At 44.4% G+C, this 24,730-nt stretch overlaps 1 protein-coding gene across 2 annotated transcripts; it reads right to left on the reverse strand.

Annotated features, from left to right (window-relative positions):
• Positions 1-237: 237 nt before the first annotated feature.
• Positions 238-19,865, reverse strand: EPB42 (erythrocyte membrane protein band 4.2). 2 transcript variants are annotated; one of them, XM_072738395.1, is made up of 14 exons: positions 19,721-19,766; positions 19,048-19,132; positions 18,363-18,548; positions 17,304-17,537; positions 14,422-14,540; positions 12,870-12,974; positions 11,786-11,963; positions 11,270-11,408; positions 10,961-11,064; positions 9,942-10,184; positions 7,341-7,640; positions 3,852-4,018; positions 2,612-2,745; positions 238-544 (listed from the first exon to the last, which is right to left on the reverse strand). In XM_072738395.1, the coding sequence occupies exons 2-14, from the start codon at positions 19,055-19,057 to the stop codon at positions 382-384; spliced, it is 2,082 nt and encodes a 693-aa protein (XP_072594496.1). In that variant the 5' UTR covers positions 19,058-19,132; positions 19,721-19,766; the 3' UTR covers positions 238-381. The 2 variants fall into 2 exon arrangements, with proteins under 2 accessions (XP_072594496.1, XP_025854357.2); XM_025998572.2 differs by lacking the exon at positions 19,048-19,132 and having other exon boundaries at positions 19,721-19,865.
• Between the last annotated feature and the right edge of the window lie 4,865 nt (positions 19,866-24,730).

The following is a 24,730-nucleotide window of genomic DNA, read 5'->3' on the forward strand; positions in this document are numbered from 1 at the left end:
TAACTTATCCCATCTGCCCTTCCAATGTCTCCATGGTCTTTTTAGGTATAATCAGCCATAGCAGTCATTCTTTTGAGCAGGTAGTGTATACTTGGGTTGAAATTCCTTATGTCAAATGAGTTTTAATTTACTCTTATCAAGTGCCATTTTATACTTGTAATAAGAGTCAGAAAGAGAAGGAACTAAAGTCAGAGAGTGTCAAAACAACAAGTAATGTAAACCAAAAACATATATATATAACTTTGTACAAAAGGAGTCTAGTTCTTTTATTTTCTCTTCAAGGGCTGGTATTCTATATACTTAATAGTTTTCATATTTCTCTAGTGGGCCAAGTTCATGTTATCAACTTCAGACTTTAATTATGAGATACTTAATGGAGGTTTAAGCAGGAAGTTCAGAGGCTTCCACGATGACGTTTCTGTAGTTGGTTAGGTTCTGGAACAGATTGCAGTCCATTTCCACAGTGAGCCTCTGGAACCCCACCTGTGTTGGTGTAAACTGAAATTGGGTCTGCAAGATGTTTCCGGGCCACACTGTAGCTAATCTGAAATAAAGGAAAAAGCAGGTGGTGGTTCTATCCCATTGCTTTACTGGTCCCAGTGACTTTTCCCTACTTGAAGAGGTGAACTGTGAAGAAATCAACATTTAAGTATCTTAGTGTTTAAACAGAGGAGGTTTTCAGGGGATGAAAGATAGGAGCCTCCCTCTGGTGAGCGGCTGCATGGTTAAGAAGAGAAACATCCTATTCTGAGGGCTTCCAGGCTACATCTGTTATTTTATCACCAATGACTTCATTCTGGTCCCACTCTTGGTAATAGTACCAAGGCATGTTTGGAAAATCTGTAGTTTTGGACCTCTCCTGTTGCTAAGTGCTGTGAGGGTACAGTGAACATATACAGAAATTGTCAGCATGCTAACAGGTGGTGTTTGGCACCCTATCAGTAACCTCCTGGCCTGCCCATGGACCTTCTTACATTGACGAAGGGAGGAGCACATTTCCTTGGAGGAGCTTTCCCCTACTGTTCATCTGGGATACCACAAAAGTATAGTTAAATGTTGGCAGTCCCTCCTCTCAGTTTATTGGCAAGAGTGACTCATTGGGTTTCATAAGGCTGAGGCAGTGGCTCAATAACCAGTCAACTACCAGGGATTGGAGGAGTAGGTACCATGAGCTCTGAACTGTACACTGTGTTTTCAATAAGGGGTGCTATGGACACAATGAGGGAAGAAGAGATAATGAAGAAAGATAGTTGCAACATCTGAAACCAACAAGGGACTCATACAGGGAGCTCCTACAAATCAACAAAGAGAAAAGGCAGGAACACCAAAAGGAAAAAGGGCAAAGATAAGAACAAACCTTTAACAGAGGAGGAAACAGAAAAGGCTAATAAAAATATGAAGAGTTGCAAATTAAAACAATAATGAGATAATACCTTACTACTATTAGACTGGGGAAACAGAGAAAGCTGAGTATTGCCAAGAGTGGAGAAATGGTAGGAATATAGCAACTCTTCTAGTGTTGGAGGAAATGTGGACTTCTGCAGTCATTCTGCAAACAAATCTGATAGTACCCAGTCAAACCAGGTCATATTCTGTGATACAGTAATTCCATTCCTGGGCATACATCTCCTTCCTCCCTGGCCAGAGTTTCAAACTATTATGTAAGATGTGTGAGGGTGTGCATGGGTGGCTCGGTTAAGTGCCTGCCTTCTCTCAGGTCATGATCCCAGGTTCCTGGAATTGCATCACATATCAGGCTCTGCTTAATGGGGAATCTGCTTCTCCCTCTGCCTCTCCCCCTGCTTGTGTCTTTCTCTCTCTCTCAAATAAATAAAGAAAATCTAAAAAAAAAAAAAAAAGGTGTGTGAGGATGTTCATTGCAGTAATATTTGTGTTCCAGAGTTGGAGGCACTCTGGGTACCCATCACTGTGGAATGGAGTGGTAGAAAGTATGGGATGTACAGGATAAAGCATTATGTTGCAGAAGCAATGGGCTGAACATATGTGGATGAATCTCAAAAAACAGTTCTGAGTGAAAAATAAGGAAAATGAAAAAAAAAGAAAAATAAGGAAAATGGATTAGACATAACATCATTTACGTAAATTAAAAATACAGGCGTATGAAGCACAGGACACATTTTACACATGCTAATGAAAGGATGCACATACTAACAAAAGAATATGAAGGGTGGTGGTAGGAATAGGGAATAGGAATAAAAAATATTTAAACAAAATTTTATATTGTAGTAGTCATTAGTAGAATGAAGCTCTTTGTCTATATCAGAAGGCAGAATACCTGTGACATTCTCTAGTACTCAGACCTAACCTCCATGCCTGCAATTATAGCAATACCCAGGCTCTCCCTGCATGATCGGAATAGCAATCAGGGTCAGGGTCAGGTGGATGCCCTTGGGGGCACATAGCCTCCCTCACTCCTGTCTACCAGGATGAGAGAGGCCCTAATCCTTTAGTTCAACTTCAGAAGAGTTTATTCCCTGTCTCTATGGACACAGCAAAAAGACAGGCATTAGTCTTGGGTAGGGACCCATCTCAACTGCCTTACTGACCAGCTGAGATGTTTCAGGTAGATGAGAAGCTCATAGTCTCTTACCTGTACCTTCTCTCTCTGTAAATGAGCCCCCTTCCAAAGATGGAGATCACACAGTCCTTCATGGGAGTGTCTAGGAAGTTATGGAGGCTAACTGAAGCCCTAAGAAGTTGATACTGCTCTGCTGTCTCTGGCATCTGTGGGAAGAGGCAAAATCTGGAGCAGATGCCAAGAGCACAGAGCCACAGTTACTGCTTCCCCTCCCAAGCACTCTCCCTGTACTTCCCTCAGTTATTCTTCTGTCTCTGCCATCTGGACCCAAACTCCACACCTGACTTCTTTAGTCCTCTATCTGGTCTTCCTGCACTTATTCTTACCCTTACCTTGGTTAATCCATGGCCATCTCTGATGTTGCCTCTCCTCCATTTAGAAACCTTGGAGTGGTTCCCATTGTCCTTAGAATTCAGCTTTGGTTGGCATTCAGAGTCTTTCATGGTCTGACCCCAGTCCCCTTTTCCAGCCTCACCTGTTCTTCCCTCGACTAAGTGACATCCCAGCATCCCCCCTCAGACTTACCCTCTTTTGGGACTCCCTGTTAAGTCTTCTGCCTGCAATGGCCTTCCTCAACCCCAGCATTAAAGCTTACCTATTTTTCAAGGCCCAGCATAAATGCCTCCTCCTCCTATTAAGTATTCCTCAAACCCACCAGCTGAAATTAATCCCCTACTTCACTTACCTCATTAGTGACTTTGTACCTCTTTTGTCTTTTTACATAAAAGACCAAACACTGTGTCTCCTTACTTTAATATAATCTCTTTTAGGGCTGACACCAGATTGCATTCATTTTGGTCAGGGGAGACATGTGAAAAGAGGACTAGATCAAGAGCCATAAGCTTCTAAGACATCCCATTTTCATGATCATGAGTATGATCATCTCTAGGACTGTATTCCCATCTGAATAATGAGAATAGTTCCACCTCATAAGGATTTTGTATTGAAAGAAGGTGAAAATTCATTGGCATACATATAAAGTTCTAAATAAATATAGGCTAGTATTAGCCATCTAAATATGGAGGCAGCAATGGGGAGGCCCTGATTTTTAAAATACTTCAATAAAAGAAGTTGGAAAATGTAAACCTTAATAGCATATGTAAGAAACCATCTATTTCAAGAGAAGGAGCTTTCGAGATAGTATTTTCTGGCAATCCTACAGCACAATTGTTCACCCTGAAGTGTGAGGGGCTCTTGATTCCTTCTGAAACAGGAGCAAACAAGAGTGATTTGGGGAAAGGTTGGTGCCTACCTCAATGGCAAGGTGTGGTCTACAAATGGCAATGTCTTCCTGAGCAAAGCAGCTGAGGCTGGATGCAGAGTGTGTTGCTGTGGCCATGACTGTGAGTCTCAGGAAGCTGTTCTCTGGTGGGTTTTGATCAAAATGTAAGAAGGACAGATTGCTGGTGATACTGTTAACTGAAACATAGGAGAGATGGAGTTAGTGCAAATCCTAAGTGTGTGTGCCTTGGCAACAGGCAATATTACACACAGTCCAAAGGAGTAAGTGTCTCACCGAAGCCAGAAAGATTCCTCATTTCTCACAGCAATTTCCAACTTGAATTCACTTGAGGCCCCACCCCCTGCCACTATCACTGCTTCTGCCAACACTCTTGGCAGACCACCTCAGTGGGGTTGTGGAAAGCCCCTGCAAACTAGAACAAGTTATGCTCTCCTGGCCTTGGTTTCCTCGTCTAATAATAATGCTATCGGATGGGATGGCTTGTGTTAAATGAGATACTGAGGTGCTTTTCTCAGGCCCCACTGCACATTTGTTACTGTTTATATGCTTACTTAGTTTCTTCTTCTTCTCTGCTTCTGTTTCCCATTTGCAGAGGAAATGAAGTCATCCTTTATTGTCAAGCTTACATTCCCATTCCCAACCCATAGATACAGTCATCAACCCCTACTGCCATCACCTTGAGGAAGATGAGGTGTCCTCCCTTTGCAGGTCACAATCTCCATTTTTTAAGTCTATACCCTATTCTGACCTTTCCTCTGCCTGCTGTGTAACTTTTGGGCAAATTAGGTAACCTCTCTGTGCTTTGGTCTCCTTATCTGTAAAGTGGGATAACAGTGGCTGCTGTCTTAGAAGGTTGTTGTAAAGGATAAATGAGATAATGCATATGGAACACTTAACACTGTTTGCCAAAAATAAGCTACAGTTACTCTAGTTGCCTTCATGTCCCCCAAGCATTGTAGCATCAATTATAAACCATCTTTCCTGAGGCTTCAGTCTTTCCCTCTCTGTTGATTCTTTTCCTCAGCATGTAAGCCAATCCTGCTGTCTCACCTTAAATAAACAAAAAGATACCCTCCCCCTACCCAGTGTCCCTGCCTGACCACTCAGCCTGTCTCCTTTTTCTGTCGATGTTTCCAGGAAGGACTGCATACATGTCTTGCTTCCTCAACTCTCCATCAGTTTAATCCCCAGGAAGTTGGCCTCTGCCTTTGCTTCTTAGTAGGACTACTCCCTTAGTCTACTTTTGGCCTTGACATCTCATGCCACTCTGCTGCCCCTGCTAGGTGCTCCTTCCTCTCTTTGACTTCTCCATTTCTCTTGTTCCCTGCTCCTTTCCTGCCTGCCCCCTACATGCTGGTGCTGCCTGGATTCCCCCTTCACCCTCCTCTCTTCCCACAGCCCTTTTTCTACTCCCAGGAGCTCATCAGTGCCCTGACTTGCCAGTCCCCTTTGTGTTGGGATTCCCACATCTGGTCTCCAACCCAAGCTTCTATCTTAAATGCCAGGTTTAAGTTTCAGCTGCCTACTGGCCATCTCTGGGAAGTCTTATGGACTTTCAAACCCCATGTGCCACAGACATCATCCTTTCCCCTACACTTGCTCTTCCTCATTTTCCCAATTCAAGAGGCTCATCCAAACTGGAAGCTATCCTCTCATTTCCCCCCAACACATATCCACAAGTCCAATCTATCCTACCTCCTTAATATGTCTTCATTTCAAGTGCTGCTAGTCTAGTTTGTCCTTCTTGACTATTTATTACAAAACCTAACCTCTGATCCAGTGAGTCTCAACATTAGATGCACATTAGAATCATATAGAGAGCTTTATAAAACAATCTCTATGCCAGGCGAGCCAGATCAATCATATCAGAGTCTGGCAGTGAGGTCTAGGCAGCAGTATTTTTTAAGTACCCCAGGTGATTCAACATGTAGCCAAGGTCGAGTCATTATTCTAATATGACCCCTTCCTTCCATTCAAACAGAAATTCTTTTCTTAAAATGGATTTCTGGGGGATACCTGGGTGGCTCAGCGGTTTAGTGCCTGCCTTTGGCCCAGGGTGTGATCCTGGAGTCCCGGGATCAAGTCCCACGTCAGGCTCCTGGCATGGAGCCTGCTTCTCCCTCTGCCTGTGTCTCTGCCTCTCTCTCTCTCTCTCTATGTCTATCATGAATAAATAAATAAAATCTTTAAAAAAAATAAAATGGATTTCTGATCACATTGGCCTCTCTAGTTAAAAATTTTCCCAGTTTTCCCACTGACCAAAGAACAAAACTCAAACTCCTTGGCATGATACACAAGCCCCTGCATGATCCAGCCCCTGCTCCCCTCAGAAAGGGAACGTGGTGGAGAGATTGGAGGCAGGGGAGCTGGTTAGAAGGCTGTTGCAATAATGCAGACAAGCTGTAATCCACTGATTCTCACTTGTCTGCACACTGGAATTACTCAATGAATTTAAACAGTTTTTGATGTTTGAATCCAACCATGGAGTTTCTGATTTAGTTAGTCTGGGATGCAGGCTGATCATCAAGTTTCCCCAATTCTGGTACACTCCCCAATGCAAGTCTGATAAGCAGCAAAGTTTGAGAACAACTGCTTTAGTTCAGGAACTTTCAACCCTAGGATAACATAGGGGGCTTTTAAAAAGTACCAATTTCTGGGATTCCTGGGTGGCGCAGCGGTTTGGCGCCTGCCTTTGGCCCAGGGCGCGATCCTGTAGACCTGGGATCAAATCCCACGTCGGGCTACCGGTGCATGGAGCCTGCTTCTCCCTCTGCCTGTGTCTCTGCCTCTCTCTCTCTCTCTGTGACTATCATAAATAAATAAAGAAATTTTTTTAAAAAGTACCAATTCCTGGGATCCCTGGGTGGCGCAGCGGTTTGGCGCCTGCCTTTGGCCCAGGGCGCGATCCTGGAGACCCGGGATCGAATCCCACGTTGGGCTCCCGGTGCATGGAGCCTGCTTCTCCCTCTGCCTGTGTCTCTGCCTCTCTCTCTCTCTCTGTGTGACTATCATAAATAAATAAAAATTTTTTTTAAAAAGTACCAATTCCTGTACCCCATCCCAGACCAATTAAGTAGGAATTTGGGGGAGGAGGAAGAACCTGTGCACCTGTTGTTCCTTCTGCCTTGAATATTTGTGACTCACTTTTCTACCTGTCACTGCCCTTCCTACTCACCCTTTCAGACACAGTGCAGTCTGCTTTACCTGGGAGTAGTCTGCTCCAGCCTGGGTGAGATGCTCCCCTGCCATTGTGCTCTGTTTACTTTATCAAACAATTCTTTTCCTGCTTCTATGGTGCATTTACCTATCTGACTGCAGTTGGAATTGTGGAGGCTTTTTTCTATATGAAGCTCAATAAATATGTGTTGAATGACGGAGAAACAGAGGGCACACCAGAGGCTAGAAACCATATCTTCAGACCTTCAAGGTGCCCCATGGCTGCTGCCTCCCAGTGTGGCAGCAAGGGTTTGGGGTTGTCTGGCAGGGCCATAGAATTACCCATGTAGGCATCAAGCATAGAGGACAGCTTCTTTTTCCAGAGCTCAGCAGCAAGGATGCCATTGTAGTATATCGCTTGTACACCAATTGCCAGCTGTACTGCCTTCTCCTGGTCACTGGGGTTAACTAAGTTCACTGAGAACTGGGCATTCCCGCCCAGGTATAGGGAGCTGGGTGCTTCCAAAAACATGTACAGAGTCTCAGCGGTCTTGAGACTAGGAGGATGGATGCCACTGTCTTTTTTATGTCCCATTCTCTCATTCTGGACTTTCTCCAACACCTCTTTTTCTTGAGGAGATCCTGCAATGGAGGAAATAAAGCAGGCATCTTATCCAGAGGGTATAGACCCTTCTAATAAAAGTCCAAAATTAAGATTCATCTACCCACTGCTACTCAAATTCTAAAGTCACAAGAGTTTTACAAACCTCTAAGGCCACATTTAGCCTAAAAAAAATCTCTCCTAATGTGAAACCTGAAAGCATAAAAATTTGAACATAGGCAATAGCTTCTTTGATACCAGCCAGAGCAGCTTCTTTCCAGACATGTCTCCTGAGGCAAGAGAAAAGCAAGCATAAACTATGGGGACTACATTGAAATAAAAAGCTTCTGCAAGGAAACAAACAACAAAATTAAAAGGCAACCTATGGAATGGGAGAAGATATTTGCAAATGACATGTCTAATAAAAGGTAGTATCCAAAACAAAGAACTTATAAAACTCACCATCCCCAAAATGAATAGTCCAATTTAAAAATGGGCAAAAGACATGACATTTCTCCAAAGAAGACATACAGACGGCCAACAGACACATGAAAAGATGCTCAAATCACTTATCATTGGAGAAATGCAAATTAAAACTACAATGAGATATCACTGTGCATCTGTCAGAATGGCTAAAATCAACAACACAAACAGCAGGTTTGGGTGAGGAAGCGGAGAAAGGGGAACACTCTTGAACTATTGGTGGGAATGCAAACTGGTGCAGCTACTGTGGAAAACAGTATGCAGTTTCTTCAAAAAGTTAAAAGTAGAACTGCTCTGAAATCCAGCAATTGCACTAGTAGGTACTTCCCCAAAGAATACAAAAATACTAATTCAAAGGAATACATGCACCCTGATGTTTTTAGCAGCATCTTCTACAACTCAGCAAATTATGGGAGCAGCTCAAGCATCTATCAACTGATGAATGGATAAAGATGTAATGTATACGCGTGTGCACACACACACACACACACACACACACACACACACACACACACACACTGGTATGTTATTCACCCATAAAAAAGAATGAAATCTTGCCATTTGCAATGGCATGGATGGAGAGTATAATACTAAGTGAAATAAGTCAGTCGGAGAAAGGCAAATACCATACAACTTCACTCATATGTGGAATTTAAGAAACAAAATAAATGAACAAAGAGGGGGGAGAGAGAGAAGCAAACCAAGAAACAGACTCTTAACTATAGAGAACAAACAGATGGTTACCAGAGGGAAAGCAGGTGGGAGGATAGATGAAATGGGTGATGGGGATTAAGGAGTGTACTTGTCATGATGTGCACCAGGTAATGTGTGGAAGTGCTGAATCTCTATATTGTACACATGAAACTAATGTTACACTGTATGTTGACTAACTGGAATTTAAATTTAAAAAAATTTTATTAAGTCTGCATTGGGCAGATCCACTACAGATACAGCATCTCTTTCAAGTCACTCAAGGACCAAGTTCTTCAAGTGCTATGCATTTGCCCCTTGAATGGTGGGAGAGCAAGCTTCTGGACAAATCACACTGACTCTGAGGACAGGTCTGCAGGGACTCACATCTTCCTAAGTGAAGGAGTTGACTTATTCCAAGGGCAGTGGGGGCCATAGAATATTCTAGAGCAGGGGAGTAACATAATTATTCTGTGTTTTAGAAAGCTCACTCTGGAAACTAAACTGGAAAGGGAACAATAATGGAGAAACTGGATCCAGGAGGTGCCGTTAGGAGGGCATGATGTTGCAGATGAGATGTTGAGGCCCTGAATTGTCTATAGGCAGTGTCGAAGGAGATGAGGAAATAGAGGTGGGAGTAATGTGGGGCAGTGAAGGGAGGAGAGTTGAGACAGGTGCAAGCCTTCTTGTTTGAACAAATAGGTAACAGTGATGCCTTTAACCAAATGGAGGAAGCAACAGATTTGGGGTGCTGGAAGAGAAGGTGAGAAGGAGAGAGGGAGAACATCTTCTGGAAGCTGGGCTTGGTATTAAGTGTGTTGTTTTATAGTAGTGGTTTTCAACTGGGGGCAATTTAGCTCCCCAGGTGATATTTGGAAAGACCTGAAGACCTTTTTGGTTGTCACAACCCATTGTGGTGTGGTGCTGGCATCGAGTGGATGCAGGCTGGGAATGCTGCTAATCAGCCTATGATGCATAGCCCCCCTACAATGAAGAGTTATCTGGCCCAAAATGTCAATAGTGTCGAATGGGGTTTAAAAAAAAAACAACCCTATTTTATATGATGAAAAGAAGACAGTGACTCTGGCCTGCATCTTTCTGGCCCATCCCTTTCCCTCTATTGGCATTTCAGTGCTGAGAAGCTTGGGGCCCTCCCCTGGGCCCAGTACCTTCAGGATACTTGTAGTTCTGAGTGATGTCCTCACAGCGGTCACTGTCCACACCCTTGGTGCTAATGTTGTTGCCAACATACTTAGTGTTGGAATTGGTCAGCTCCAGCGCGCCATCCTCACGACACTTCCAGACCATGCATGAGGCATTTACTGCGGCAAAAAGGTCTGATACTGCAGGAGACAGCCCTAGTGTCCCCTCCTTTACTGCTCTGACAGGGGCCAGATCACAGGACTCCAGGACTGAGGGAGAAAAAGGTCAGTGAGCAAAAGGAACCATGACTAGATCTCTCCCTGAGTCAGAGCTTCATAACCTCAGTCCCCATCTTATATCCTGTTTTCCCTCCCTGAGATGAAGGTCAGGGGTCGGCACTAGGCAGAGTTTCTGAAAGGGCATTGCAGTGGTGAAATTCACGGTTATTTAGTGACAGCACTTTTTGGTCATGGCCTGTGGCAGGAGCCCTCTCAGAAAGTGGGCAGGTAGAGCCTCAGAGGAACAGAGTACACCAGAGTTCCTTAGCCAGCTCTACTATGGATATGATGGGAATAGGTCACCTTTATTGAACACTTACTATGTGCAGGCTCTTTTATTGTTCTGCTGCTGAGAAAGGAAGAACAATTGTTTTTATGGCTCCTGAAGGTTCCTTCTCCGAGCTTGAGAGTATTCTGATACTCCCTTTATCCATATCCAGAACCTTAGAAATTCCACCCTACAAGCCCCTAACCCAGCACATCCACCAGCTATCTATAGACCTTTTATCCTTCATTGAGACTCTGCTCCCTCACCTGTTGCTGTAAGATAGGGTGAGTCTCCCCAGGGTCTTGGGCCTAGATGGCTAACACCTTTGTTCTCTTGAGCCCACTGGCTTCTGCTGGATGCTATCATTCCTTCCACTTCTCCTGTTTTAGGGGAAGCAGACCCCCTTTAGACCTCCTATTGCCCTGTTTCTGAGGGAGTCCTTCAGCTTGTGCAGCTTTGCGCAGCCCAGGATGGTACTGGGCCTAACCCCAGGCTTTACCTCCTCCTCCACCGGAAACTCTTGGGTACAGAATCTGCCATCCGTCATAACCTTGGGGCAAATCAGGCCGGGTCATCCAGCATTCTGTGGAAGTCTGGAAGACCCTGAAGGTACCAAAGTGAATAATTCAAGCAGGGAAAAAGTAGTCCTGAAGAGCTGAAGACTGACCAGCAACATCTTGCCTACAAGAATTTAGAGGCCTCCGCTCTGCTGGGGTCCCTCAGGGTACGTGGGGCTTGCCATGAGGTTATACCATGTGGGCTTGGAGCCTTTCCATGTCTGGGACCTCATTCTCTTTGGGCTTCTCACCAGATTCTGCCTCTTGGGCCTTCTCCATTCTGAAGGGCCTCCTCATTGTAGTATTCATCTACAAACAGATGTCCACCAGTTCCCTGGGCTGACGTAAATGTGGTAATGACGCGGGCAGGGATTCCCAGGCATCGCAGCACTGCATGGGAGAGGCCAGAGTCAGGGGGTGCCAGAGAGGCCTGGGTATGTATAGCTAGTGTTTTCAGTGTCTCCTCTGGGCTGGCATGGTCTTAAATGCCACCTGACACTGTGGAAAGAAGAAGGGACTGAGACCCAGGAAGGGAGGACTGACATAGGCACGAGATGCATAAAGGCCGAGAAATGAGGTACAAAAATTTTACACAGCAGGCAGCATATACAGCAGGGCGGGCTTACAGAATATATGACAGAGGCCTGGGGCTTGCTCTACAGGGGCTAGGGCAGGGGAAGTTTCAGGGAGAAAGCCACGGGCAACCCAGAAGGCAAGTACAGTAGCCAAGGTGACCTGTGGGTGCAGTAGGCAAGCCAGCTCTGTACCTGTGCAAGCAACTGCGGCAAACACCCAGGCCTGACTGTCATACACAGGTCGCCCTTGGCCTGTGATCCACTGCCGCAGGATGGGCACACTGCCCCGGCGTTTGTACAGCAAGACCCCTTCCTGGGTGGTGTCGGTCCGTGGAGTGGGCAAGACACTCTTCTCCTTGAGACCATGCAGCTGTTTGTGGAAAGGTATGGATGTTATGTGGGGCCCAGGACAGAATAGCCTCGGGGTGGGGGAGTGGGTAAGGAGGGCTTAGAACACCTGTATCAGAATCTTCTGGATATTCCTGGACTTCACCCTACCCACTGGATTATAAACTCTAGGGGTGGGGTCTGGGAAATGCTCCTTTTTATCTAGTCCTCTGGAAGCTGGGGTTTGTGGACTACAATGGCAAACAGAGTTCACATCATAAGAGGGGCAAGAGAGCTGCCTCTCATTGGAGGCTAGTTTCACTGCTCCTTCACTTGCCTGACCCTGATTCCTTTGAGGTCATTTGCACTTGAGGCCTCAAGGCCCACTTATCCCAAGCTTCCTCCTCCTCACAGGTTGACCTGGTCCCTCTCCACCTCTTCAGAGGGGAGTCCAGAGGCATCAGCAGAAACGGGGAATTCATTATTCCTCTGAAAGGACATTAAAGAACAGTGGGAAGCGCCAAACTACCTTCCCAGTCTGTATGTTCTTAGGAATAATTTAGAAATGAAACAAGCCCCTTTGGCCACTTGAGCAAACACTGGGTAAGATAGACTGCACCCTCTCTTTCCCCTGGACCTAAGCCTGCAGGATGGGCTGATGGGATTAGGCAAAGGAAAGAAGAGTGCCCTGAGGAAATCCAAGCCAGTTTTAGTCCTCCTGGCTTGTGTCCCAAGGGATGACACTTCCCTTTGGTGTTATCTCCCTTGTGGATGCTATCATCCTCCCTCCTCCTTCAGACTTTGTCCAGGAACTGACCCCCATACCCTGGGAGAAGGGACCATTTGTGATTTGAAGATTTCCAGGGCCATAAATGTGATCTGTTCTGGCAAGGGCTCCTGTCTCATCTCCTCCCCACTCCGGCCTCCCCTCCCTCCCTACCTCACTCACCAAAGCACCCAAAATGTGGGCCACATGCACGGGGTTGTCCCACTTCTCCACCTGCTTGTCCAAGCTCAGTAAGCCCAGGCTGAGGTTGATGACACCACACTCAAACTGTAAGGACCACACAGGACCGTGATGAAAGGCCTCTAGGTTGGGTACTTATAACCCACCATCACCTCATCCTTCTCCCAGACTCAGATTCCACTCCTTCCTGCCTTCTTATCTCCCATGGCAGTTCTGGCTTTTCCCTTCCTTCCACCGTGCTCCCTGGTTGCTGTGTCCAGGCAGTCCCATCCTTTGCCTGTTCTGTTGTCTGACTTTCCCGACAGGGAGACAGGGCATCAGTCCTTGACGACCAAAGCTGTATTGTTTCATATCTATTGTTTCCCATTTGGTGTGCTCTTACTGCTCCTGCCAGCACTGACCCACATGGGGAGGAGACCAAGGAAGCTCTTGCTCTTGAGGAACCCTCAGTTTAGGAGCAGAGAGGGACATGTAGGCACTTAGACTACAGATCTCAGCAACATGGCCAGGGCTCTAGGAGAAATGGCAACCCAAAGCAGAGGGCATAGTGGAGTCACTATTACCTTTGGGGGATGGGGAAAACATTCTGATGGTCATCAAAGATGGGTAGGAATTTTCTGGGGTGATAAAGGAGGGACGGTATTCTAGGCATATTCAGCCTGTTTGTTCAGGGGATGGCTTGAAGCTGGAAGTGGGTGGCTTTTGAGGAAAGGAATACAGTGGCCTGGCTATGAAGGGCCTTTGGTGCCAAGCCAGGGAATTTAGTTTTTATTCTGTAGATGGTGGGAATTTAACAGAGGTTTGATGTGTCATGGTCTTTAGGAAGATGACTCTGGAAGCTGTGAAGGATGGTTTGACATGGCCTTGAGGAAAGAGAGGCGCCACATGGCTGAAATTGCCAAAAGAAGCCTCTCTGACACACCAGGCAGCAAGATTGTGAAAACAGGAGGATTTGGTGTGGTCCCACCATTTCTTCCATCTTGGGTCTCTGTGCCTTTCATAGAACTCCCAACAGTGCTATGTTGGGATGGGCATTTGGAGGTTCACAACCTCTGTGGTCTGTAGGAGCCACTGTGAGGAGGGCCCAGAGAGGAATTTGTCATTTTCAGCAGAAAACAAGTGGAAGTTACTAATTTTGATGACTATGTACTTTGGATCTGGATTTGCTTATTTTATAGTAAGTTTCAGGAAGAAAGCCATCGGGCAACCCAAAAGGTGGGACAGATACTCTGTACAGTAGCCAAGGTGACCTGTGTTCTTCTAACTGCTTAAGAAATAAAGGTGTTTTGATTAAGCCATTAAACAGATGTGGAGGGGAGGGAACATTTTAAGAGGTGCAATCTCTTTGAAAAATGGATCAAACTCTTGAATTCAATATGTTTATAAATAAACTTATGGCATGAATCTTTAAAAAAGAAGAAAAGAAATGACCTCATAACCTATAGCCTTTTGGACCTGCCAGTTCTGTCTGGACTGAATACTGAGGGTTATGGAGCAGTCACTGGCCCCTGTCCTTCCCCAAAGGTCCCCATACCTGGCCAAAGTCCCAGGGCTCTGCCTGGAAGCAGTCAGCTGTACCCAGGTAGATGAGGCCATGCTGGTTCAACACGTACTCCCTGCGTTGAGACTCCTTCTTCAGGAACACAGCATCCTCTGGTGAAAAGCAGGCAGGGATAAGGGCCAGTGGGATGCTAGGCCCACCCTCTGCATCTAAGGCTCTGCCCTCCCTTCCCAGCTCAGGTTTGGATGCAGGCCTTCCTTCCCTTCAGCTTTGGGCCTGATAAAGACTGGGGAAGAACTCCCTTTTTTCACTGACCCCACTGGGACCCAGACTCTTCTCTGGTGCAGAGTGGGGAAAGGGGTCAGAGTCCTTGGGTTAGCCAAGGTGGCTTTCATGGTCAGCCAAATGGACAGGAACAAGCCAACCTTAAAAAGCCTACTGATTCCCAAAAACCCACCAGAGTGCTTTTGGCCTAAGAGAATTTGGCAGCAGTCTAGGGAACTTTCCAGTGGGCCTGTTATGTCTCATAAATTCAATTTTAAAATAATGTTTCAGGGTACCTGGCTGGCTCAGTCAGTAGAGCATGCAGCTCTTGATCTTGGGGTTGTAAGTTTGAGCTCCACGTTGGATGTAAAGATTACTTAAAAATTAAGTGTTAAAAAAATAGTGTTTCAGAAAAAAACCCGATCAAACATAGATCGACATGGTGAGCAGAAGGGAAGAGGAATGTCTGGTAAGATAGGGTGAGAGCACAGTGAAGCTGGGTGAAGTAGAAGCTGGAGGGGAAGCCCTGGTGGCGCCTGAGTGGGTCTAAGACTTCCACAGTCTCTCATGCCTCTCCTGCTACCTTCTTAAAAGGGTTGGGCTGGGGTTCATGAAGAGGGTGGTGGGCTTTAAGGAGGACCTCTAGGAAGCTGGGAGTAGTAGGGGGACCTGCACTGTTTGCCAAGTGTCTCACACTGCACCTGTTGCTGGGTGGGGGAGGGGAGGAGGGTGCTTAGGTTTGTTCCTGGGGACTAATAAGAGAAAAGACTTTCCAGATTATCCTTCCAGGCATCTGCTGGGATGAGGGTACCCCAAACAACAGAGGGATAGGATATTAAAAATCAGGAAGCCCTGAAGAAACTGAGGGCTAAAATCACAGAACCATGTGCCTGAGGAGCCTTTGACTCCTGTCCCTCCATTTTGAGTACTCTCTATGAAATAATTTCAAACTGAGGTGCTTGGCCCCAGGCTCTGCAGCGCTCTGGGAGGTACCTTATCAGAGCACAGGTAGCATCACCTATGGATTCCCCCCTGGGATGCGGCCCCCTTTTATAAAGTTCTCTGTTTATGAATAGGATTTTCATTAGAGGATGTAAAATTTCCTCTCAAATCCAAGAGTCCCATCTCCAAGTATGCTAAAATAGGACTGAGTCTCAGATAATCCGAAAGTCTCTTAATCACCTCCCAGATAAGCAGAGCCAATAACTCACCCCTGTGCACACAGACATCTCCATATGGACTCACATAGAGAGGCCTTCCTAGGCAGGTCAAGCCAAGTATAGAGGCAGGACTAAGAGTTCTCACTGAACTGAGCATGGTCTCAGAACAATCTTTGCTGTGTCTTTGCTTTGGCCATGAGGGTCTAGCTCTGGATGTGGGCTTGGTGTCAGCGAGGCAGGTACACTACAGCCTCAACTTTGGAGGGACATATGTCAAGAGCCATGGGTCCTCCCCCAGCTGAAGGGGCCCTGACTCCACATGTACCTACGTGGGGCAGGTACACCTGAATGGGCACTGGTTCTCATCTGTTACTCTACCTGCTTATCCCCTTGGATCAAGAAATAAGAGCCTGAATGCAGGATAAGAAGGGCTATCTGAAGGAAGGGGGATTGGAGAACCCCACCCTGAGCAAGAAAAGTGGAGAGAGGGAACCCACTGGGTTTCAGATGCCACATAGAAGGAGAGTCAGGGACTGGCTGGAGGAACCCGGGAAGATTTCTTTTGCTTCCCTATGTTTCCTTTTGTCTTCCAGCTCTGCCTTATAATGAGGGCCCTTCAGGCTGGCAGTGAAAACTCCTGAAAGAAAAAGGCTCTGCTCTTGTTGTTTGGGATAGCAAGGACAGGAAAGCTGGTCAAAATTGTTTTCCATTCCCCCAAGCAATGTTTCAAGAAGTGCCAAGGATTAAGGGGTAAGGTGCTGTGTGGCAGATTTACAAAGTAAACACAGACTCAACCTTTAGAATGGGAAGGAAGAGGAGATGCCCTCCTTGTGTTCGGGGCCTGTCAACCATGTCTAATGATCTTTTCTAGATGAAATAGCCCCAACAGCCAAGGCTAAGCTTTGCCAGAGGTGGCCACTGGTTGGGCTGCGGAAGGTCACCAGACCTCAGGAAAGCCCACCCTTAGTCTACTGAGCTACAAGACACTAGCTGTTTAATTTGCTAGTTGAATATTTAGACAGGTCAATGTGGAGAGGACCCAGCAGCCTGTAGTAAGAACAGAATGTACAACTGAAGAGAAGCAGAGACAATCAAACAGGGCAGATTGACTGTGGAGCTGATCAAGCTGAAGCTTTGGGCCCTTCCCTAGCACAGACCTTTTTGGCTTGAGCTATTCAAGCTTTTGTATTCATTGTCTTAAAGAGTGTCCCCCAAATTGTATAGGTCAGGTCTCACAAAACCTGGATTTATCCTGGATGCAGACTATGAGAGCCCAGGGAGGAAACAGAAAAGGGTGAGACTAATGCAGACTCTGGGTTTGAGAGGCCATTCATCCTGGGAGCAGGTACCTCAGTAACTGAGTACTGGGGCTATTCTTAGAGAGGGAACTATCTTCTGGGGCCTGGGGTGGTCACTTCCTGCCAAAGCTGTGCCCCAGCTACTATGTCTTGAGTCCCTGTACAGCCCAGGCTGGCTCAGGTCCAAACTCACCTCGAGCCCAAGGGTTAAAGAGCAGTGTGAACTGGCCTAGGAGGAGTGGCTTCTTGCCCACGACCTGTAGCAGGAGTGAGTAGTGGCCGATGATAGCATCTGCGGGTGCAGTTACAGAGACCTTCCAGGACTGGTCATCTCTGTCTTCCACTGCTGCATTCCACCACTGCTGGTCCCCCAAACTGGAAATTGGGAATATGGCTTGGGTCTTGTTGGCCTTGGAAGGGTACTCTCCTGCAGTCACACAGAGATGAATTGGCCATTTGGACCTTCCAGTCACAATTCAGAGTAATAAAGTCAAGTATCACAAAGTTGGAACAGGTGAGAATTGGTTTTCGATGAGAATGGAAGCAGCCCATCCAGTAATGGGAGGCCTAAAGCATGGTGGGAGAGCAGAAGTTCTCAGTGCTCATGGACCTACACCAAGAAAAAGTTCATACTGTATAAAATGGGCGTAGTAGTATGCCTTCTTTGTAGGGCAGATGTAAGATCTTAATGAGGTATTGCATGTGAAGCACTTGGCCCAATATCAAACATGTAGTACAAATTCAATAAATAGCAGCAATTAAATGTTATCTTAAGCCTAGATTAGTTCCATTCAGGCCTTTCTACAAAACTGATATAATTGTAGTCAAAAGAAACCTCTTAGTGATAATGATGCTCAGCAACTTCTGAATCACACTATTTAAACACTATTTAAAAAAATATATTTATTTTACCCATTTTAGAGAGAGAGCAGGGAGAAGGGTGGAGAGAGAGGGAGAGAGAGAGTATCCTCGAGTGGGCTGCCCGCTGAACGTGGAGCCCAGTGCAAGGCTTGATCCCAGGAGCTGAGATCATGACCTGAGCCAAAATCAAGAGTCGGTGGCTTAGCCAACTGAGCCACCCACGCACTCCAATAAACATTGGTTTTTTTAGGCATGTTATCTCATCTTCACCACAACCCTGTCAGGTGGACAGGACTTCTTGAGGCTCAAGTGCAGTGTGGGCCATTTGCCCCTTTGTTCCTTGAGGAGGTCCTGGAGCCCCCGAGTCCTGCCACCAAAGAGTCCCACTTACCAGTTTGTGCAATGAGGGTTACCTTCTTCAGGGTGTGTATAAATGCTTGGACTGGAGCCTGGAAGTGCAGGATGATGGTGAAGGGCTGCCCTCTCCTCACAATGAGGTGCTGGGAGCTGATGGCCTTGGTGTGGTGCTCCTCATTGTTTCTTGCTATCTGTAAGTCGCAGGTCTTGATCCCCAGGGCTATTGTTGAAAAGAGAAATCATGGAGACTGGGTAAATGTGGCAACTTAAGTAAAAGCAGAGACCCTTAGAGTCAGAGTTGGACTGAAGTTCAAATCCTTGTCTCAACTTACATACTAGCTGTGCCACCTAAAGCAAGTAACTTAACCACTCTGAGCCTCAGTTTCCTCTTCCTTAGAATAATCATCCTTCCCTGCAGGTTGGAGAAATTAAATGAGTTAATGTAATAATACACTTAGCACAATGTCAGACATGTAGGAAGTCCCATTAAATGAGACTACTACTATTATTAGTAAGAGCAGTGCTTGCTCTCACTGTTGACCTTCCTCTCTGGTTCCTATCCAAAAAATAATTAATAAAACCCACAATTTTGTTCATCCCTACTCCTTTCTTCTTCAAACACAGTCAGATGATTTTTAGAGCTGGTTTTGAAATCACTGAGCTGATTCTCCTGTTTTATGGATGGGAAGAATGAGAGCCAGAGAGTAGAACCAACTCACCTGAGATCATACTTGGCTCTTTCACCTAAAGGCTCACCAAACCCACAGCACCATGCAGGCCAGAAAACTCTCCAAGGAGGGAGGCCTGAGAGTGTTACGACAGTCTATCAGGCAGTTCTTATTTTACAGTGAGTCTTGTAAATATACTAACAGACTTATGCAGAGGTCCCTGAGCTTTCTGCATCCTCCCCTTCTCTCCCACTTAGCTTTGAGGCAATGACACCCTCATGCTTCCCCAGGGTTATCTCCTGTATGTATCACAACCTAGGGAGAATAATCATGTAGTGATGCCATAAATCCATGTTAATGATAAGAACATAATTCCATGTTAACTGTCATCATCATTGTCACAGCTATGACCACCGATGTGCCACCAACAACCTACTGTATTGCCACCCATAGCCATACCATTGCTGCCACCACCACAGCACCCACTACCACTCCCCAAGATAGCCCCACCAACCATCACATCCACCACCACCAGTACCTACTACTGCCCTCCCACTAGAGTCACATAACTGTTATCTCTCCTACCACCAGCACCTACAACCACCCTCCACCATAGTCATACCACAATCACTTCTACCACCATCCTACTTCTATTAATAAAACATGTTATATGGAGGAGCTACTGATAGTCAAGTAAGCCCCATGGAGAAATGGCTTGGCTCACCCTGTCCCATGGCTGCAGGCTGCCCTTCTCCACTTGACCACCGGAAATGCCTATCTTGAACTGTTGCTCTGTGCTGCCTCTCTGAATCTGTCCTGAGAGAAAATAATGGAGGTACTTTCATTGGCTTAAGAATATGTAAATAGTAGTTTCCTTCCACTCCTCCTACATGTTTCTTTTCTCTTGCTCCCTCCCCACTGCTATCTCCAGGGCCAGCTGCTAGGAGTTACCCTTTTTCATTTTATCTCTTGTGCCAAGCTGGAGCAGGGAGTAGAATGGGGGAGGATCTGTCTGCTAGAGAAGCTGAGATGAAACTTCTAAGCCTATTGCTTCAGTGGTCTCAAGAGACCCTTAGACATGTTATCTGAACAACACTAAAAGACTCTGGGAGAGAAGACTCCATAAACAGGAGGCCCACATCCAACTCCAAATCTTAGGTTCTAAACATATCATCTTCAAGTTGCTAGATGTTTGTGGCTATTTTGGTAATATATATAGAGAGAACTTGTGTGTCTGGGATTCATCTGTGTGAAGCAGATAAGGAGGTAGAATTTGTTGGTGAAAAATAAATGTCCTAAAAGTAGAAGTCAGAGCCCCAGCTCTTTTAAGCCTGTCAGATCTGCGACACTCTTCCAGAGAAGGTTGGGAACTCTCTTGTGAGTCAGGGCCTATGTCTTCTATTTCTACTTGTTTAGTCACTGAGGAGACAAGACACAGGAAAGGACCTCCTCTTTGGCTCTCTTTGGTTTTCTAAAGCCCAGCTTTTGCTGGGGCTTCTAAGACTGCTCCGGGAGCATCCTCAGGGCTAGTTGTGCTGGCCTGCATGCAAATGGAATATCTATAGAAAGAGATAAAAAATACTACAAAGAACATTGGGTGCCTGTGAGGGGGAGAGCTGGAAAATGGGAGAGGAAGATGACTTTCTCCTATTTACACTTTTATACTTTCAAAACTTTGAACGATTGCCCATTTGAAGAATCTTATTATGTTTAAAGAAAGAAATGATGATGCTGCCTTTTTACTGCCCCCCCCCCAAAAAAAAACGATTCTTCATGAGAAATGAAGAGGTAAATATTTTATTATTTGAAGGTGTGATTTTTACCTGGAACCCCGGGTCAACTAAAAAATGATTATAAAAGTTAATTTAGAATGCTATTCTTAAGTTTAATGCATTCCCAATAAAAAAACTAACGAGTTTCTTCTCTGAAAATAGAAAAGCTGGTTCAAAGGTTCAAAAGGAAATACCTAAAATATATAAGATATCTAAAAAGATCTAAGAAGATGTAAAGATGTTTTAGATTAAAATATCTAAGATGTATTTTACTATCTAGTAGGCCTTGTCATGCTACTTTTCTAACTTCTTATGTAGTATAACCACGGTTCCTAGATAATTAAAACATAGTATGACATCACTGCACTTGAAAAAGCACATTGGCCAAAATGTACTCATTAAGTATGGGCTAAATGTGGTACTTTGAATCAGTAGGAAAGATAAGGATTCATTAATAAATGGTTTGGAGAGTAAACTAGCTTGCAAAATAAAATTGGTTTCCTACCTTTCACCATACACAAAAGTAAATTCCAAATGGGTCAAAACTATATGTAAAAACTTAAATCCTACAAGTACTAGAATGAAAGATAAGAGACTTATTTTTAAGTCAGCCTGGGGAAGGCCTTTTGAAATATTACCCAAACCTGAGAAGCCATAAAGAAAAAATAGATAAATTTTATTCCTTAATTTTTTTTTAACTTGGAAAAACCCATAAAGTTAGAAGATATACAACAAATTGAGAGTGATGTTTGGAACTTGTAACACAAAGTGTTACTTTCCTTAATGTAGATGGTATCTGCAAATCAATACATAAAGAACAACAAATGAATTTTTAAAAAATGGGTGAAGGATATGATGGACAATTCACAGAAAAGAAAATTCAAATGTTTCTTAAATACATGAAAATATGTTCAGCCTCATTCAATAGAAATGCAAAATAAAATTACCCTGGGATATCATTTCTTTCACCTATCAGATTGTCAAAGATAAAGTAGTTTGATTACTTTCTGAGTTAGTGATAGTGTAGGAAAAGAGTTACTCTCTTATAGTCCTAATAGGAATGTAAATTGGCATAGCTTGCTTTCTTTCTTTCTTTCTTTCTTTCTTTCTTTCTTTCTTTCTTCTTTCTTCTTTCTTTCTTTCTTTCCTTCCACATTTTATTTATTATTGGAGAGAGAGAGAGAGCACAAGCCAGAGGAAGAGCAGAGAAAGGGAGAAGCAGACTCCCCACTGAGCAGGGAGCCTGATACGGGGATCCATCTCAGGACCCTGGGATCATGACCTGAGCCAAAGGCAGATGCTTAACCAACTGAGCCACCCAGGTGCCCCTATATTGATATAGCTTTCTAAGGGAAATTAAGTAATATTTACCCAAATCTTAAATGTCTATACTTTTTTTTAATTTTAAGAACTCATTTATTTTGTATAATAACACAAAGCCCATCAAAAGTGATAAAGTATAAAGAATTGGTACATAATGTCCAGGCTGTTGATAGTACCAAGGAAGCTCTAAATATTTGTTATCTTCATTTTACATATATGAACATTTTGAAATCTTGTTCTTCAGAATGTTGGTAAATTGAACACCAATAAAAGTTAATTAAAAAAAAAACAAAACAAAAACAAAAAAAATAAACAAAACACATGGCTTTATATGAAAGAATGAGTTGAGTTGATTGATTGATTCAAGAACAGCTGTAATTCTTCCCAGGAGGAATGGGAATATATGCTGGGTAGCAAAACAACACTTAATATATTTTAACCCCAGTTTATTTGGAAGAAGTGATTCTAATGTGCTTAAATGAGGTATGATTCTTTTTTTTTTCTTTTTTAATTTGTACTCCAGTATTTTATTTAATACGTGAAGTCTTTCAAAATGATTTTCCATTCAGTTAAAACCCATATATATTATAGCATTTTACACCTAATTATATTTATGTTAACATTTAAGTGCTCATTGTCAATCTTTTGTACTGTTTGTTGTGATGTTCTTTCACTTATATCCAATGCTAAGCATCCACAACTATCCGAATAATCATGATGTCTTCTGCATTTTAGTAAATGATAGAAACATAGAGATCAATATGGCTGCAGAATCAGAAGAACATTATTGTCCTTACAGTGGCTGTCAGTGGCATACTTAATACCAAGGAGCATGGTTTTAGTCACACACACTTTTACCCCTGTATATACATTGTTCAATCCATTTCAGTTTCCTCCCAGCAATTGCCATGCCTCACTAAACAATAACATACATCTGATGTCACATTGGATGAGCATTCTCAGGAAGGACTAATGGAGAATACCAAATCCAGCCAACGATAATTGTTTCAAGAAAGGGGTTTTTCAGAAGTTTCATCTGTTGATTTCGAGGGCCCTGATAGATATCAAGATAGATATCAAACAGCACAGAAAATTCCCCATCTGAATCAAGGCATTTTGATTGATGACTTAGTAAATGATGCCTATGCGGGAGAATCTGAGTTTTCCCTACCAGCATTCAAAAGAGGTGGGGAATTCACACGGTTATTTGAGAAATCTGTATTCCTGGAAATGCAATACATTATAATCTATCAAACATATTTACTGAAGTCTTACTATGAGGGTTACTGTACTACCATCATAGAACAAGAGAAAACTGTGAAAACAGGAATCAGGGAGAACTAGAAACAGGCCTAAAAGCCAAAGCAGGTCAACTCCATGTCACTCTCCTTTAAAGAGGTGATTCATATTAATTCATGTTCTCAGTCCATGATTGTTCTTTTTTTTTTTTTAATTTTATTATTTATTTATGATAGTCATACAGAGAGAAAGAGAGAGAGGCAGAGACACAGGCAGAGGGAGAAGCAGGCTCCATGCGCCGGGAGCCCGATGTGGGATTCGATCCCGGGTCTCCAGGATCGCGCCCTGGGCCAAAGGCAGGCGCCAAACCGCTGCGCCACCCAGGGATCCCCATGATTGTTCTTTAAGCCTACCCTATCAGGGGCACCAGAGTGGCTCAGTCTGCGAAACATGCAACTATTGATCTTGGGGTTGTAGTTTTGTGCTCCATGTTGGTTGTAGACATTGCTTTAAAAATCTTTTTTTTTTAATAAATTTATTTTTTACTGGTGTTCAATTTACCAACATACAGAATAACACCCAGTGTTCATCCCGTCAGTGCCCCCTTCAGTGCCCGTCACCCATTCACCCCCACCCCCCGCCCTCCTCCCCTTCCACCACCCCTAGTTCGTTTCCCAGAGTTAGGAGTCTTTATGTTCTGTCTCCCTTTCTGATATTTCCCACACATTTCTTCTCCCTTCCCTTATATTCCCTTTCACTATTATTTATATTCCCCAAATGAATGAGAACATACAATGTTTGTCCTTATCCGATTGACTTACTTCACTCAGCATAATACCCTCCAGTTCCATCCACGTTGAAGCAAATGGTGGGTATTTGTCATTTCTAATGGCTGAGTAATATTCCCTTGTATACATAAACCACATCTTCTTTATCCACTCATCTTTCGATGGACACCAAGGCTCCTTCCACAGTTTGGCTATTGTGGCCATTGCTGCTCTAAACATTGGGGTGCAGGTGTCCCGGCATTTCATTGCATCTGTATCTTTGGGGTAAATCCCCAACAGTGCAATTGCTGGGTCGTAGGGCAGGTCTATTTTTAACTCTTTGAGGAACCTCCACGCAGTTTTCCAGAGTGGCTGCACCAGTTCACATTCCCACCAACAGTGCAAGAGGGTTCCCTTTTCTCTGCATCCTCTCCAACATTTGTGGTTTCCTGCCTTCTTAATTTCCCCATTCTCACTGGTGTGAGGTGGCATCTCATTGTGGTTTTGATTTGTATTTCCCTGATGGCAAGTGATGCAGAGCATTTTCTCATGTGCATGTTGGCCATGTCTATGTCTTCCTCTGTGAGATTTCTCTTCATGTCTTTTGCCCATTTCATGATTGGATTGTTTGTT

The sequence above is a fragment of the Vulpes vulpes genome, chromosome 15, assembly GCF_048418805.1.
Source record: "Vulpes vulpes isolate BD-2025 chromosome 15, VulVul3, whole genome shotgun sequence".
Taxonomy (NCBI): Eukaryota; Metazoa; Chordata; class Mammalia; order Carnivora; family Canidae; genus Vulpes; species Vulpes vulpes.

What these genes read in the sequence shown, in the direction of transcription:
- EPB42 (XM_025998572.2), bottom strand. Translation starts at nt 19,841, where the DNA reads ATGAAAGTACCTCCATTATTTTCTCTCAGGACAGATTCAGAGAGGCAG. An exon ending in CTTTAACCCTTGGGCTCGAG is followed by an intron (nt 14,541 to 17,303) that starts GTGAGTTTGGAC and finishes GCTTTTCACCAG; the next exon opens with AGGATGCTGTGTTCCTGAAG. An exon ending in TGCCGCAGTTGCTTGCACAG is followed by an intron (nt 11,409 to 11,785) that starts GTACAGAGCTGG and finishes TCTCCCATGCAG; the next exon opens with TGCTGCGATGCCTGGGAATC.